Here is a 15,745-nt window from a genome sequence, read left to right on the forward strand (position 1 = left end):
CCAGGGACAGAGCGGCATTTTGACACTCAATAATTCATTTATAAACAGGACAGTCACCCCCAGCGACATCACACTCACCTGCTGGGGGAAACTGCAGCCTCTCCTGGCCCTGACTGTCATCCTGTCAATTTGTGTCAATTCCCCGTTTGGCCAGCATGTGGCGCTGGCCATCCCGTCTAGTCACTCCCAGTCAAACCCTTGTGTTTCTCTTGTTTCCCCAACCACCATGTAGCTCAGTGGGTTAAACGTGCAGCAGCTCAGAGACTGTTTACTCTCTAGTTGTGGGTTCAAGGTTTGGCAGCAGGTTAGTCTCATCTGCCTATTTTTATTTATTAATTTTGTTCCTCACTGTTTCCTGTTCTCTTTTCTGTCTTCCCCTTATAGGCTGCCCTGCTGTTTTCCTGTTCATTCTGTTCTTGTTTTTATTATTTTGGTTCTGTAAATTATCCTGGTGTAGCAATTCCCAGTGTGGTTACTGTTTCCTAGTTTCAGTGTTTGTTATAAATCCCTAGTTTTTGTGCCTGTTATTCTCTCCACCTGTTGCTTGTTGCTATGGCTCGGGTTGATTGATTGATGTTCTACACCTGCCCCCCCCCCAGGTCCATTAGCCCACTCACCCTTTGTCCGCTTGGACCGTCTCGTCCCGACACCCCAGAGGGTCCTGGGACACCCTGAAATATTAATAGTTTAGAATATGACTCATTCATGGATTAACAACACCCCCCCCCACACACCCCCAATGTGACAATTATGTCAAAACCGTTTTTTCCTGTAACAAGAAATGTGACCTTTAGCGTCGGCTGAACGTGGCTGGAAACACCATGTTAACTGTCTCTTCTCTAGACTCTCGAAACCTTCCTCTCATGAGTCAACCAGGCGGCCTTGTTAGCTGAACAGCGACGACGCTAAGTGGCTCTGTGTAAATGGGTTCACTCTCAGAGATCTAAAGCACCAAATTCATAGTGGATGTACACTCATCATCAAGGCCTTTGAGCCTGACTGAGAGTTTTTATATTTTGGGCCACAATTGAATTGTCATATCAAGGTCCCCCGCATCCCCTCAGGTGTTTCAAAAACTAAACAAATAGCTGACAAGAAGAGGCGGAAGATCATAGCTAACTAGCTGGTTAGCAGAACAAGCTGCTTCAGAATCTTCTAAATAAGAAATGTTTTTATTTAATATTTAGTGTAATAGTGTAGTGACTGCTTACGGTCAACAGGGGGCCGCCAAATCTCAGGGGCCCCAGCCAAACGTGATGTTCGAATAAACCACGCGTCCGTGTTTTCATAGCGGTCGCATGTTCCCCAGGTCCATTCTGAAAGTGCTGATGCAGTGACGGTACTTTGGACCTCTGTGGACCTGCACAGGAGCTGTGAGTGACGCAGCAGCCAAACAACGAGGGCGATCTGTGTCGTAATGGCCAGTGCCAGGACAATACCAGCCCCCATAACGGGTATAAATCCCACAGGGGAAGCCCAGCGGGCATCCTGGCACAGACCATGCACTAACACCAGCACAGGTGCTATCCGATTTGCAAATACAAGGTAGTTTGGGTCATGTGTGTGTTTTAAGACCATGAGCTTTAGGTATGGAGAGCCGAGGACCCAAAGCATCAGCTGGCCACTGACCCACTGCTGATAGACTATTTGGTGTTTGAATGATCGGTACCCAGACCCGTGAACTGTCAAACTGGCTCAAAATAAAAACTGCATACAAATCCATACCCACTGTATTCTGATTAATACGTAATATTTATTTTTTCCTTTGTCATTTTGAAAACCAAGTGCAATGCTTTCCTCCAGCTGACAGAGGGTGCAGTTACAAATATCACTGCATAACCCAATTCCATGAGTAATTTACATCTCTTATGAATTATTAAGCTGAACACACCCACAATGTGCATGGTGCCACGGGGGGGGTATGGGCGGGTATGTCACTGTTTGGTAGGTCGGCAAAAAAAAAACATCAACGATGAGGTCCGATTATTTCTAAAGAAGCGAGAGGTGAGTGAAAGGATGAAAGGCTTGCGAGCTGAATGGTGTGGAGGCTGAAAGGCTGGCTAGGGGCTCAGTCCACCCCCCACACCACCCTATTTGCCCCCCCCAAAGCCACAAAAGGGAGCGAGTCTCAGGCTCACTGAAAGCCAGCAGAGCGTTGAAATATCAGGCCGATGCATTCCGTGTTCCTTTACTGGATGGTCTTCATCTCTCGCTCTCTCTCTCTCTCTCTCTCTCTCTCTCTCTCTCTCACACACACACACACTGCGCTGGCTTTGATGATTAATACTGGCTTCAGCTCATTGTGAGCTCTTCTGTTTTTTAAATGTGACTGCTTGTCAGCCCCCCCCCACTGGCGAAGGCACGGTGTGGCAGGCCCCCCGTCGCCGTGACGCCTCTTATCTCTGAACGGGGGCCCAGCTGTCTCATTACCCAGCCGTCTACCCAGGGCAGGGACCCCGGACAGGCCACATGTGACGGCTAATGATGCTCCTTTCTGCGAATCAACAAGCCCGATTTCTGCCCCATTACATTAAAAAAAGAAAAGGTGTGACTGTGTTAAACGAGAATGTGATGGAGAATTCATACCTGTGGCCCCTGCAGACCCACTTCTCCCTTTTCTCCTTTGGCCCCAGGATCACCCTGAAAGAGAGAGAGAGAGAGAGAGAAAGGGGGGGAGGGAGAGAGAGAGAAAAATCGCTTATTCAGCCCCCTCCCGTGACACCCAGGTCTGCACTCGACTTTCTGGGGTGAGTGTAGGAAGCCCCCCCCCCCCCACCGCTCGGGCACATTTGCCTGCTCTGGTAAAACCTGCAACCCCCAGACCTCCATTCTGCGGGGCCCGTGATTCAGCAGTGGTAACCCTGGAAACGACCATCTGAGAAAGCAGCCTCAGAACTCTCATAACGGCCTATTGTGTGTTTCTCACAAAGAACAAGCAAGTTATTATTTCCACTTAAATACATGCCACTATTTCTATTTCAAAACAATTGCAAAAAAATGCCACCATTAATATTCCATGAAGGCAATTTTTAGGTCATATGCGCAGGACTGAATGTTAGGGGCAAAATATCACTAATGTAAGTTTTCTGTATTCTTCCACTAGACCCCCTGCCATTCTCTGTACAATGTAAAACTCCAAGGCAGAAACCAATCGGAGCGATTGGAGGATCACTGGGCCACCATTGAAGAGGCTCCATGTAAAAGGACACATGACTGGACTGTACCACTATGAACTCACCGGGGGCCCCTGGATGGACATTCCGCTGATCCCTTGGGGACCGGGGGGTCCCTGAGGGCCGGGGACTCCCATCTCTCCTAAGGGTCCTGGAGGCCCCTGTGACAGAAGACAACACCAGCAGCCAATCATTCTGCATCCGAGGGGAATGTCCACACCGCTCTGGGAATGATGTGCCACCCCACGATAACCCCATCTGGAGGCTTTTCATGCACATGACATTAAAATTGTGCAGAGTCTTTGTTAAAAACGTGTTTACATGACGAAATACAGATAAGGCTGGTTTTTGGGTCTTCGGCCTACCAAAAAACACCAAGCCGCAGCAAACCTGCCTGAATCTTCTTTTTGTGGATCGTCACAGGAGTTTACATAAGAGTGTTTGTCACATACTGATTTTGCCCATATGGCACACAACTGAAATTAGATAACGACAATGATTTGTTCATTCGGACTGTGGGGGAATATATTCTCCATGGAACGTTAGACAGCTGTGACTATTTTGTAAAGTGTTGGGGGGGTGGGGTTTATGAAGAGCAACAGTGTGCAGCCTCAGCACTGAGTGAAGCAGCCAGGGCGGGTGGGGGGGAAACGGAACAGAGTTTGCACGTCCAGAGTTCAAATAGGCCATAGTGAGAGCTGAGGGGGGGTTTCAGAGGCAACCCCACTAATGTGAGTGCTGGATGGAGGGATTACGCTGCGGGTGGGGGCCGGGGCCCCATCCAACCACAATAAAACCTTGTGTATACTGTATATATTTATGAGTTCCTCAGCTTTATCCGAGCGGTCGTGCTTCGATCCTCCCAGAATACGAGTCCCTGGGTGGCCTTGTCTGCCTGATACTAGATAAACAGAAGGAGTCGGGCTGATTATACATTACCACATGCCCCTGTTCCCCTCGATCTCCTTTCGTGCCTCGCTGTCCAGGTCCACCCTGCAGTTCGGGGAAGAGAGCGGCCCGGTCAAGCCACCCGCACTGACAGCTCTGTGTGGTTTCACGGTATGTTTTTTATTTTCACAAATAAGTCGCCGGTTAGTGTTCCTGAATGTTGACACCAGAAACTGAAACTAACACTGAAATCGAACGGTAAGATCTGCTTTGTGTAATATAGATTGTTAGAGTACCGATTCAAAAATTCAGTAAAACACAGCAAAGGAATAGATACAGGTAGCTCCGCCCACACCTGAGAGGGCCACCAATAATGAATGGGATAGTTCTACAAGAGAACCCTAATTGCTCACGGGTCTTGTCATTCACTCCCTTTATAACCCGGTCATATCCTTCCTTTACAAAATATATATATATATATATTTCTGCCAACTAGCCTGTTAACAGCTTGTTAAACTTCAGGGGTTTAATACATGAGGCACAGGGCCTCAGCGCACTGCGCTAAACCCACACTGGCATAAATAAAAAATCAGCAGAATATAAAAATAAGTCTACAAAAAGCCCACCGGATGCGGGAGTGGGCGTCTGTGGTGCTGAAGTTGCGTAGACAGATGGAAGCGACAAATTTCTTTGATTTATCTGCAACAGTTTGATTACTATGTCAACTACCAACTTGTTTATGTAGCGTGAGATTTTGCTAGCACCAAAGAGACATTTTCCCTCTCTGTGCACATAACAGCACCTTCCAAATGAGCTAATTTGTTTGGATGACATATCAGGTTCTACCTCTTACAAATGTGCCGGTTCATCACCCCTTTCAGACTGATGTTTACCACTCTGTGGTGGCCGCTAGATACGTCAGTGTAGAATAATATAGCGATCACTCCTTCATCTCGTAAACGATGATATAGACGTCACTCAGGGCAGCTGCTGACCAGCGTCCGTGATCTGGACGGACAGCTGTGTTCCATTCTCAACATGTTTTTTTTTTCTAATCTCTCAGAGCTTCTGGTGGATGGATGATCCTTACCGGGGGTCCGGAGGGCCCAGGAGGACCTTTGCTGTCCTGGGAACAGGTACACGCGTGAGGCATGGCTGGGCAGTCTGCCTCCACCCTCTGGAACACAGTGGAAAGTGATGCAGCAATGAGCCCAGAGGAGGTACTAGGACTGGATGAGGAGAACATCCCAAACATTGAGCAGCCAATTCCCAGCTCATTTTACCCAAGACCAGGGCCAATTCAGCTAAGAGGGTGAGGATGGTATCCATTAGAATGAAATTTGGTTGGAAAAAAGAAAGCTGCAATTCACAGGTGACTGAACCTCAGAGGCTGAACCCATGAATCCTCAGGGACTCACGTGTCTCCATCATTCTAGAAGCCATCCAGCTGCCTTTGTAGAACCCAACATCTAGTACTCCAAGAACTGCAACGAGCTTAAAATAACTGTAAAACTCGATGTGAAGGGGGACATTTAGAAAAGAGCTCGGAATAACAAAACCTTCTTACACACATCCCCTTACACCATCCTCACCATCAGCAGGACCTCCCTCTAACTACCATCAGGGGGTTAGCAAAACACATCTCACATGCCTGGTGGGGGATAAATAATGCTAAACAAATGCTATTGATGCTTTTGCGGACACTCCTCGACCAAGGCTTCTGCCCCCAACTGCGGCAGGCTTGATTAACGTTGGCTAGCCCTGCACTCCGAACCCCAAACATTCTCTCGCCTGTATGTACAAGTGTCCGGGTCTGTCGTGGAGATCAAGATGGGATATATAAAAGCTACCCAATTTCTCCATGGGATTGAAGAAAGTACCTCTATTCTCGATTCACTATACCATGAAATCGAGATGGAAAGAGAGAGACTGAGTTTCACACATAAATGTCATGGAGTCTGACAGGCAGGAGGCTACAGCCCCACAAGCTTTCTGCATCCTCATCAGGGGTGTCATTGTTTGAGGTGAAGAAACTGGCTAGCTTGGGCAAATTTTCTATCGGAGACTCAATATGTCTGATTTTCTGGGTTTTTCTGGCGCCATTAGGATATGATTTTTTCATGATAGCATTTATCGTTAACGTTAGCTAGCGAGTTGAGTCGGGAGATCATAGTTAGTGCTCTAGCTGATTCAGCCTCTCCTAAACACGGTAGAAGTTCATTGTGCAGTAATTGTTTATTGTCGCATTTATCGTTAACGTTAGCTAGCGAGTTGAGTCGGGAGATCATAGTTAGTGCTCTAGCTGATTCAGCCTCTCCTAAACACGGTAGAAGTTCATTGTGCAGTAATTGTTTATTGTCGCATTTATCGTTAACCTTAGCTAGCGAGTTGAGTCGGGAGATCATAGTTAGTGCTCTAGCTGATTCAGCCTCTCCTAAACACGGTAGAAGTTCATCGTGCAGTAATTGTTTATTGTCGCATTTATCGTTAACGTTAGCTAGCAAGTTTTGTTGGGAGATCATAGCTAGAGATCATGCTGCTTCTGCATCTAAAGTAGATGTTTGTTTAGTACGTTGTGCAATGATTGATGCGTGATTTGAGTGGTCGTAAGCACCACCGGCTTCACTTGATGCCTGGGGAGGCTTATAACATCTGACAGTGACCACAGAGAGGGTCCGGGGGACATGACAGCATGGCTGGGTGGGAGTCACTTGGCTTCAATCTTACCAGGCCTGGCAACTCGCAGCACTTGTCTCGGCTGGACCAGGAGGTGCTACAGACGATGTCGAACATCTGAAGCTGGAACTGGGGGGGGGGACGAGGTGACAGATGACAGAATGATGATCACCATCCCGTGCGTGTGCACATGCAAACACCACTAAGCTTATCTAACAAAAACTCACAGCGTTAAGTGATAGAAATTTCTAGAATAACGTAGAATAATCCCATGAAATCCACTGGTGAAAAACAATATTCAGACTGGAAATGGTGCATTTCATTCTAATCACATTCACGAAATGATGATACTATATATGGGCATGCAAAATTTTACAATACTTAACGGTCAACTTCAAATTCTACAACACAAATCCAGTCACATTTATTTCAATCATTACAGCAAGATTATTGCGCCAAGTGCTTCTCGATTCATTTTGATTTACACCTCTGTTCTTGAATGCTGAATAAAGCCATTTTAAATGTGGGGCCCTTACAAAACGGCCATTAATATTTTGCACCGAGCCACGACACAAAAAGTCCCGTCATCAGCTCGTTCCGCTGTCAAGGCGTTAAATAAGTCCGAACAGCAGACCGGCTGCTAGTAAAGGCGGTGGAACGTGTCCAGATGCTGCCGCAGCAAATTAATTGCGAAACTGAGTTTTCCAGAGTCATTCAATCACATAGGCTGCAGGATTTCCAAACGTGGAGGTTTTTTTTGAGAAGTGCATTCTGGGTATGGCACAGACAATACATCATGCTTGCTATTAGACTCTCCAGAAAGAGTGCCCGTTACATAATCTCTGCTCATGACATTTAAGCTCAACAGGGCTGTTTGCAGGGATCCCACATGCCCATCGCTGACAGACAATCCATGGATTTGTTCAGGGAAGATGGTGGAGACCATGGGGTTCGAGAGCCATGCCGGAAAATGGACACCTGACTGTGCTTACCGGGGCTGAGCTGTCCCGCTTCCCACGGGAGCGAACCATCCTGCCCAGTATCTCCACACCGTCCGTGGTGATGTTCCCTGCAGCACCGATGGCTTTCTCCGCAGCAATCTTGCAATCGATGACTACCTTCACATTCGTCTGGCTGACAGCCAGGTGCAGCTACGGTGGACCGTGGGGGGGGGAACAAGTGCATTAAATACTTGGGTGATGATGGAAAAGTGCTTATGAAAAAATAGATGGATGGATGCATAGATATATGGATGGATGATAGATGGTGGTATAGACAGATGGATGGAGAGATGGATGCATGCATGCATGGAAGGATGAATGGATGGATGAATATATCAAGTACAATGAACAAGTGATTATGAAAAACTGGACGTTGGAACAATTAATGGATGGATGGATGGATTGATGGATGGATGGATGGATGGATGAAATATCTAAGTAATGATGGAGTTGTGGTTGTGAAAAAAGAGAATGTATTAGATCAAAGGATCAGTAGATGGATGGATGGATGGATGGAAATACTCAGTTCTCTCCAGCTGCTGCAGGTTATGGCTCTAAAATCCATTCATATGCATTGATACACCTACGTTTCAATTGTATTAAAACTATTTCAACGCAAACGACATGTTCCCATTCAAATATTCAAGGTTCACACAAAAAAGTGGTCCCATTTCCAGAACTAAGGTTTGTGGACATGGAATCACGGTACCCATATAAACATCGTTTCTTCACATGCCCCTGATTCTGCTGTGCTCTCCAGGATTCCCATTGGCCTGTTTGTTATTGTGATGTCACCAAACTCCTAGTATAATACAAATGAAGTACCTTAACATAACCTTCCGATTATCATGCAACTGCGTACGCCACATATCGAGCAATATCGAATTTCAGGAACACCCAACTGTTTAATTCTCAACACTAACGCATGCCGCATTGAGGTCACGTCAACGTGCGCTCGTGGCTTCTTAGGGAAAACGTGTTTTTCCATTTAAATGTCTGCCTGCCCTGGAGGGAGGGGGGAGAGAAGAGACAGATTGGGGAGCAAATTAGTGGCCCTTGGCCATAGTTCTTTTGATTACAAGCGTCCGAGGGAAGGTGGAAATAAGGCGAGAGTTACGGTCCAGGGTCTGGCTGAATGGGGTGTGGAGATAGCGATGACATTTAGGCCAGGGCCAGCCCCGCCCCCTGCACCTCCTCCTCCTTCACCTGCTCCTTGGGACACATCTCTCCTCCTGATCAATCCTGGCTATAATTCCGGTGCCAGCATGATGCATGGTCCCATTTCATGCCGCCTGCCGTATTCCCGATATGTCCCGGCTGCAGGATTAATCCCTCGCCCTGCTCCGGCGCTCGTTTGCTTTTTCAATTTGGGGGGGTGTGGGGTAGGTGGGGGGGGGAATCTCTGACAGCACCAGGCTGGCGGGCACTGACACCTCCCTCCACGTACGAGGTCACGGGCGCCCTGCGTTTTTGTCCGCAGGCACACGTAGGGACCGGAATAGAAATCATGGATGACCTTCTTCAGGACGACACCAACTACAAAGTAGTTATCGCACAAACATTTTTTTCTTCTTGCTTTTGGGGATAAAGCAGGCGACAATGCCCATTCAACAGAGGGGTCATCTAGCAGCTTAATTAATTATGGCATCCTCTATAATCGAATTATAAGACTCTGAGACAAAGGTTTACTTATCTTAACTTGAGAATGTTCTAACACTCACCCTTGAGAGGACAGGCCTATAAGACATGTGGAGACACCATCGAGAAGCTTCCGGAGCAATGGGGACGGCTTTGAAGACACGAGGGGACCTTCATTACCGCCACCAGGGCCGTGTTTAAAAATCTGTCATAACATCCCAGATGAATGTGCGCTACTCGCCGCTCGGCGATGTCTGGGGGATCGGATTCGCCGTCGCAGGTTTACATTCTGAAAATCGGTTCCAGCCGAGTGCTGATAAACTCGGGAATCCCCACATGGGGGCATGCGGGGGTTTCCCATTAAAAAACCAAATCACAAACACGGGCAGAATTTCCATGCATAGAGTTCAAAAAGTCATTAGTAACACAAAGAGTCTCCCTTAATCATGATTAGTGACTCCCTGTTTGATGATCTCACAAACAGGCAGCAAATCAGAGAAGCAAGGTCATTCATACTAATATGACCGGAGCCATTACAGGTCCACAGGCCAAATAAATAGAATAATTGTTTATAACTTAATTTAGATTGCAAACCAGGTGAATCCCCTGACTTTTCACTAGGGGATGTCGCCCACAGGACTGAAAGATGAACCACAGACAGACTTACATAAATGTTTTTACAGTATATAAACTTCTAGTGAAAAATCATAAGGAAGAAATGTAATTTTAAGATGATGTGGGGGAGGGGGGGTTCCAGGGCAGGGTGAACTCAGGTAAAATGCACTATACTCACCAGTTACTAATAATAATATAAAACTGTTTGTCTCTGTATCACAAAGTAGGCGTCTGGACTACCAAAGCGCCTATGGGCTGAGCGCCTGCCTGGTTCCCCAGCCAGTCTCCCTTCCTCTGAAGCCCAAACTGCTCTTTCATGTTCTTTCAGGCCCCAAAACAAAAAAACACCGCCATCCTGCCGTCCCACAGCCCCATCAGGTATGCCTCTTACTCATCTCCCCAGGGCCGGCTCTACCATTTCTGGGACTCTAGGCAAAGCTTTACTTGGGAGGCGACCCCTCCCACAAAAAAAATAAATAAAAAATGATTGTTTCACTTCTCCCACGATGTAGGTAATTCTGGGGCCCAAGGCAGCTGCCTCTTCGGCCTAGAACAGGAGCCGGTCGTATTCACCCCGACTAGCTCTCAGCTCACTGGGATCTAACAATAAAAGCACTTTCAGCATCTCTGCATGTAAGTTCAGGGGCAGAAGCCTCAAGCCTCGGGAAGCTGGGAACGGCTGCATGATAAGATCCAAACTGAAAACTAAAACTGAAAGTGACTTTTTATGAAGAGGCCGGCTGGACACCCAGAGGCCAGCGCAGGAAGCCCAGGGCAGGAGTTACAGGCGCCGCTCTTCAGATCTCCCAGCCGCCCGCCGGCGCCCTGAACAAACGCTTCCACTGCGCCCCACACCTCACGCTCTGTGGATTTGTTAAGAAGCAGGCGCTTTGCAAAAAAAAAAAACTGATAAAATGTCTTAAAGGAGCCATGAATGTAACATGCCAGCACAACTCTCAGCTTCTCGGAGGGAGAGTATAATTTTTCCTCTCGTGTGGCCCCATCTAAACAGAGGGTGGAGAGGAAAGATCATATCGGGGGGGGGGACGCACAGCACACAAGCCGCTCACCGTAATTCATCCGTGCCTAAAAATAGCATCATGTGGAGGGAGATAATCTGCATGCAGGGGGCGCACTTGAGCAGAATGGCGGCGAGGTCACATCCTCCCGCGACCCTACACACCATCTCTATTGGCCTGGGCTGTGGGGGGAGTGATCCAAGCTGCTGAGGAAGTAGTGATTTACGAGGAACTCTCCGATCGCATAATCCCGCTTTCCAAATCGAGGCACACAGGTTTTTGGTCGATGCAAAAATAAATAACAGACAGCAGAAGAGCGAACATCGAGGACTCAGAAAGTGCCGTGAGGTTGTAAATGCTTCATGGATAAAAAAATATAGGTTCTGACCTTGTGGAAACTTCCGTGGAAGACTTTTTTTACTTCAGGGCCCTCGAACATCACGGCCTGGGGGTCGCCTTGGTGATCATGGTAGAAAAACGTCAGGGTCTTGTCGCTGTCTGGGATTGAGGGGACAGGTAACGACCAGGAGAATTTCAGTGTTTTTTTTTTTCACAACAAGGACACAGAACGTTAAACTGTCATTACGGATTTACAGGTCTATTAAAATTCAGGCTGACTGAGAAAGAGTGGCACAGCATTAACTTGGGGAGCAGACATACATCTTCACAGAGAAACGGTTCTTGTGTTATAAAGTTCCACGGCGTGTCTCAGATGGACTGAGCAGATCAATATGTGCTCCTTCCAGTCTTCCATCAACCCTTTTTGCCAAGTTTCTGACAAAAAAAACAAAAACATACTGTCGAGAATGACGCCCACAAGGGGTTCGTTCTTTTGGTTCAGGATTTCCCACAATGCAAAGGGCTCCAGAGGGGTTTCAGGCAGAATGCGAAACAACAGTGTGATGGTGTAATCCGAGGGCAGGCCTTCAGGGTGCAGATACCTGATGGGAAAGAGGAGCCTGTCACTCAGTCACTGCTCACGTCAGCTCACTTTAACTAGAGCCAAATTCATCGACTTAATAAGTGTTTACGACCCAGAGGTAGGATATGATAAACTTAACTGGACTCTCACTTTAGCCGTCCTAGTGGCTAATAACATGCCAGAATTCTACACCGTGATGCAGTTTCTGCTCAGATACCTCAATCTCATCCTTAGAACAAGAACATCTACACTATCTGTCATCCCCGGGTTCCACGTTCTACTCAGAAATCAGCCTTTGCTTGGCACGAAATTAGCATCCAGCTAACAGCTTTGTCTGGCATCATTGTTCGAGGCACATAATGTTGACGGTAATGGGGGAGAAGCGTTTCGGACTTTGTCTCCAGCTATTTAAGATGCCCGTTTGTTCACTGGCAGCAGAAGTCCCCCGGCTCTGGGATACACACTTTGTGGGCTGGGAGAGCAGAGCGTCCTTGTGCAGTCTGTAGCAGGGAAAGCTGTTAAACGTTCCTGGTTCCATAGAGACGCCGTTGACACTGCTGTACTGCTTTTCCACCAGGCCAAACATCTCCATCATCCTGAAGCCTAAGACGAGAACGCAGAGTTAACTCTAGAATATCACGGCCTACATGTCTCCTTCCCTGCAATGGTGGCCTCCACCCCATGCCCTAGTCGATCTGGTGCGTATACAGTATGTATTCTCGTTCCGTTTAAGCACTTAAACGCACTCTCCCCTCTGCACCACAGCTCTTGGTAGTTAAAAAACTGGAAAATACGGAACAGTATAGCGAGCACACCGCATTCTCCGTGCTGAGCTTTGCCGTACAGGGTCTGACGGGGTAATAATTCAAGCGCAGTGAAACAGAATGGCAGATTGCTATCACACCTCCGCACTGCCCCTGTTTATCAGAACTCCTCTGTAAGCATAAATGCAAACCGAAGAGAGAATGCTTTGCCAAAATCTCTTACCCGCCAAAGTGTTACCACTCATCAGGACAGATGGACAGGCTGAAAGGAGAAAATTCAACTGTAAAAAAACCTAATGCATCAATATACCGTGATGTTCTTAAGTTCTGAAATGTGTACATGAGGTTTATAAACACATGCATGAACATAACGTATAAGAACAGGCATATATAAAACCCCACACTCTCCCGGGATAATTCCATCCACACCTTCTTCAGGTATGAATAACACTTTTTTTGCCGTTTGATGACTGAAGTTGTACTAATACACCCTGACGGGAGAGCATATTAATCTCAGAATCCGTGCTGTGACAGATCGAAAATCCTGTTGATGAATAGTGTCCCCGTGGAGTCTCACGCACGTTTCGGCTTCCAGAAAGAGCAGCGTGCTTACTGGCTGAGGCAGCCTCACAGACCAGCGTTATCAGCTTCTCCTCGATCTTCTGGAAGGCGTCCAGGTCGTCCACGAAGAAGACGTGCCTGTCACTAGGCTTGCTAGCGATATTCACTAGTTCCCCGTAGTCGGCGTCCGCAAAACCGATGGCAAATATGATGTAGCCTGCGAAGGCATCAAGGTATATGACCTGTAAGTCCACTGTGCAGAAGGTTGCTGATTCAAATCCCAGAGTATGTCACAACCAACTGCGGCAGGGTCCATCTGACCCCACTTTCTCAATTTGTACGTGACTTTGAATAAAAGAGTTTGCTAAAGAAAAATAAATGCTAAATGTTAAATCGCAGTAGGTCCAATTTAAGGCTAATTTACACCAGTAAGCCCTTAACAAACACGAGGACCCACCGTCCATCTGCATCTCCTTGGACACCTTGTTGACGTCATCTTGGGAGCGGCCATCAGTGAGCACCACCAGCACTCTAGGGATGCCCCTCCTAGCCCCGCCTTCTGTCGTGAAGATGGCATCCTTCACGTGCTTAATAGCCTTTCCTAGGGGGAGGGCAAGAAAGGAACACGGGGGAGGGGGGGGAGTGTTGTCTGAGCATTTCATCCACACGGCAGTCACGATCATGGACACTGTGGAAATCCCAGAGTCACAGTGGACTGACTCAGGTGAGGTTTCTGACTCTCCAGGATTTGAACTGGCTTCTGGATAAGACCGAAAGTAAAAGTGAAACAAGATCATGTCACAGAATTCTGCAATCCTCTGGACGACTTTACGGGACATGCAGGTCTCGCAGTATCACAGAGCCCTTCACCGGAACCGAACACGACATGAGAAAATTGGATATATCCCTCACTAAACCAGTAAACTTCTAATCATTTAATTGCACAATAGCTTCCGCTCCTCTCTAGGGTGCCGCGTGCATTCAAATGACAGCGGCAAGCGCGATCTGTCACTGCAGGCACCGCGATCACGCACAGGCGCAGAACCGCCGTTTCAGATTACGCCAAATATCAGAAGTATTTTAATGAGCAGCCGTCGCAGCCGGCAGACAAAATCAAACAGGCACGAGGAATTGCGAGTCTTTCCATTTCCAATTTCCATTCCTAATCCTCTTAATGTCTAAGGTTACCTACAAAAATCAGCTCTTAAAAATATCTTCCCTGTTCTCCCAAATAATATATGTATCTGCACGAATATTAGAGGAGTAAATGTTACCAGAGAAAATTGCAACAAATTTAATCTGCGCCGAAGCCACGGCTGACTGGATCCAACTGTCTTTCTGCAATTTTATGAGGCTCCCTGTCAAAAAAGAATAATGGCAGGTGAAAAAAGAGTAAACACTCCTCCATGAATGTTTAACTTACATCTGTTTTAAAATGTCTTCAAAATAAACAGGCTAAATTGAGAATAGAGTCTCCAATGAGGCATACAGTGGCCTTTATCAGACGGGAGGTGCGTTTTTGCCACGCCACCCCATAATGGAAAATGTCCTCAGTTGCCTATGTATTCATCCATCAAAACGGCACCTTTGAAGTGAGAATAATTCACAGGCAGATAGGAATGATATTTCTTATAAATGACCGAGAATTCCTTTCTTTTCTTTTTTTTTTGCGAGTGTGCCAATGGCTTCGTTAAAATTCTGCACATTTACGGCAGTAAAAACCTCAGAAAGTCTGTGCGGGAGTCAGAAATCTCCCATGATGCACTGGGATGGGGAGAGAACACGGGCGTAATGTTGTCTGGCCATTTCTGTTTGGGCAAGGAAAGCGGCTGATACTAAACAATGCTAAACAAAAATATAATTTTAAATCAAAAGCTGAATTTAGCTGATTCTAATCACAACAATCTTTGCGTGATCCCTTACATATTAACCAGCACACACAGGTATGGAAGGGTTAGGGACAATCGTTTCCGCATTAAGAGAAAAAGTCATTAATGAGTATCGTCAATTAACGACCAATTTAAACAAGTTGGCACAACCTTCCGGAAAAAAACAGGGAAGGTATTTTATTCACAGACATAAACAGGACAAAAATCTCACTGCAACCGAACTGACTGCTTGTTGCCAAGGGGGTCTGTGATTTTGTTCTGTTACAGGGCTGGTTACACTCTGTGAATGTATACAGTGAAATCACCATGACTACGCCTTGGGTACAAATACTGTAAAGAGCGAACCAGTAATTCCAGAGAAGTCCGAAACTGAAGACACTCTCGGAACGTCCCTGTGGTTAAAATAAGAAAAATGTCCCCACTTAAAAATAAGTGCTATAATAAAGTTGTCAGAGTTGATCAGATTTGCCAGATAACGTGCGTGCAGCACAGTATGGCAGGAATGTGGCAAATAACTGAAATCCAGCTGACTCAATAAACACCAGCTACGAAATGATGCGACCCAACGAACTGCACACAAAAAGATATGCATTTTTTAT

The 15,745-nt window shown here is 46.8% G+C and overlaps 1 protein-coding gene across 4 annotated transcripts in view; it reads right to left on the reverse strand.

Annotated features, from left to right (window-relative positions):
• The window catches only part of col14a1a (collagen, type XIV, alpha 1a), a 76,586-nt gene that overhangs the window by 13,594 nt on the left and 47,247 nt on the right, over positions 1-15,745 (reverse strand). For all 4 annotated transcript variants that reach the window (XM_049026408.1, XM_049026409.1, XM_049026407.1 and 1 more), the window contains exons 29-41: positions 13,715-13,858; positions 13,310-13,474; positions 12,920-12,958; positions 12,397-12,535; positions 11,809-11,951; positions 11,399-11,508; positions 7,730-7,888; positions 6,789-6,866; positions 5,152-5,238; positions 4,113-4,166; positions 3,239-3,334; positions 2,587-2,640; positions 618-671 (exon numbers count right to left, since the gene is read on the reverse strand). In XM_049026408.1, the coding sequence (XP_048882365.1) occupies positions 618-671; positions 2,587-2,640; positions 3,239-3,334; positions 4,113-4,166; positions 5,152-5,238; positions 6,789-6,866; positions 7,730-7,888; positions 11,399-11,508; positions 11,809-11,951; positions 12,397-12,535; positions 12,920-12,958; positions 13,310-13,474; positions 13,715-13,858 (1,322 nt within the window). The remainder of the gene's footprint in view (positions 1-617; positions 672-2,586; positions 2,641-3,238; positions 3,335-4,112; positions 4,167-5,151; positions 5,239-6,788; positions 6,867-7,729; positions 7,889-11,398; positions 11,509-11,808; positions 11,952-12,396; positions 12,536-12,919; positions 12,959-13,309; positions 13,475-13,714; positions 13,859-15,745) is intronic.

Source organism: Brienomyrus brachyistius, chromosome 9, assembly GCF_023856365.1.
Source record: "Brienomyrus brachyistius isolate T26 chromosome 9, BBRACH_0.4, whole genome shotgun sequence".
NCBI lineage: Eukaryota > Metazoa > Chordata > Actinopteri > Osteoglossiformes > Mormyridae > Brienomyrus > Brienomyrus brachyistius.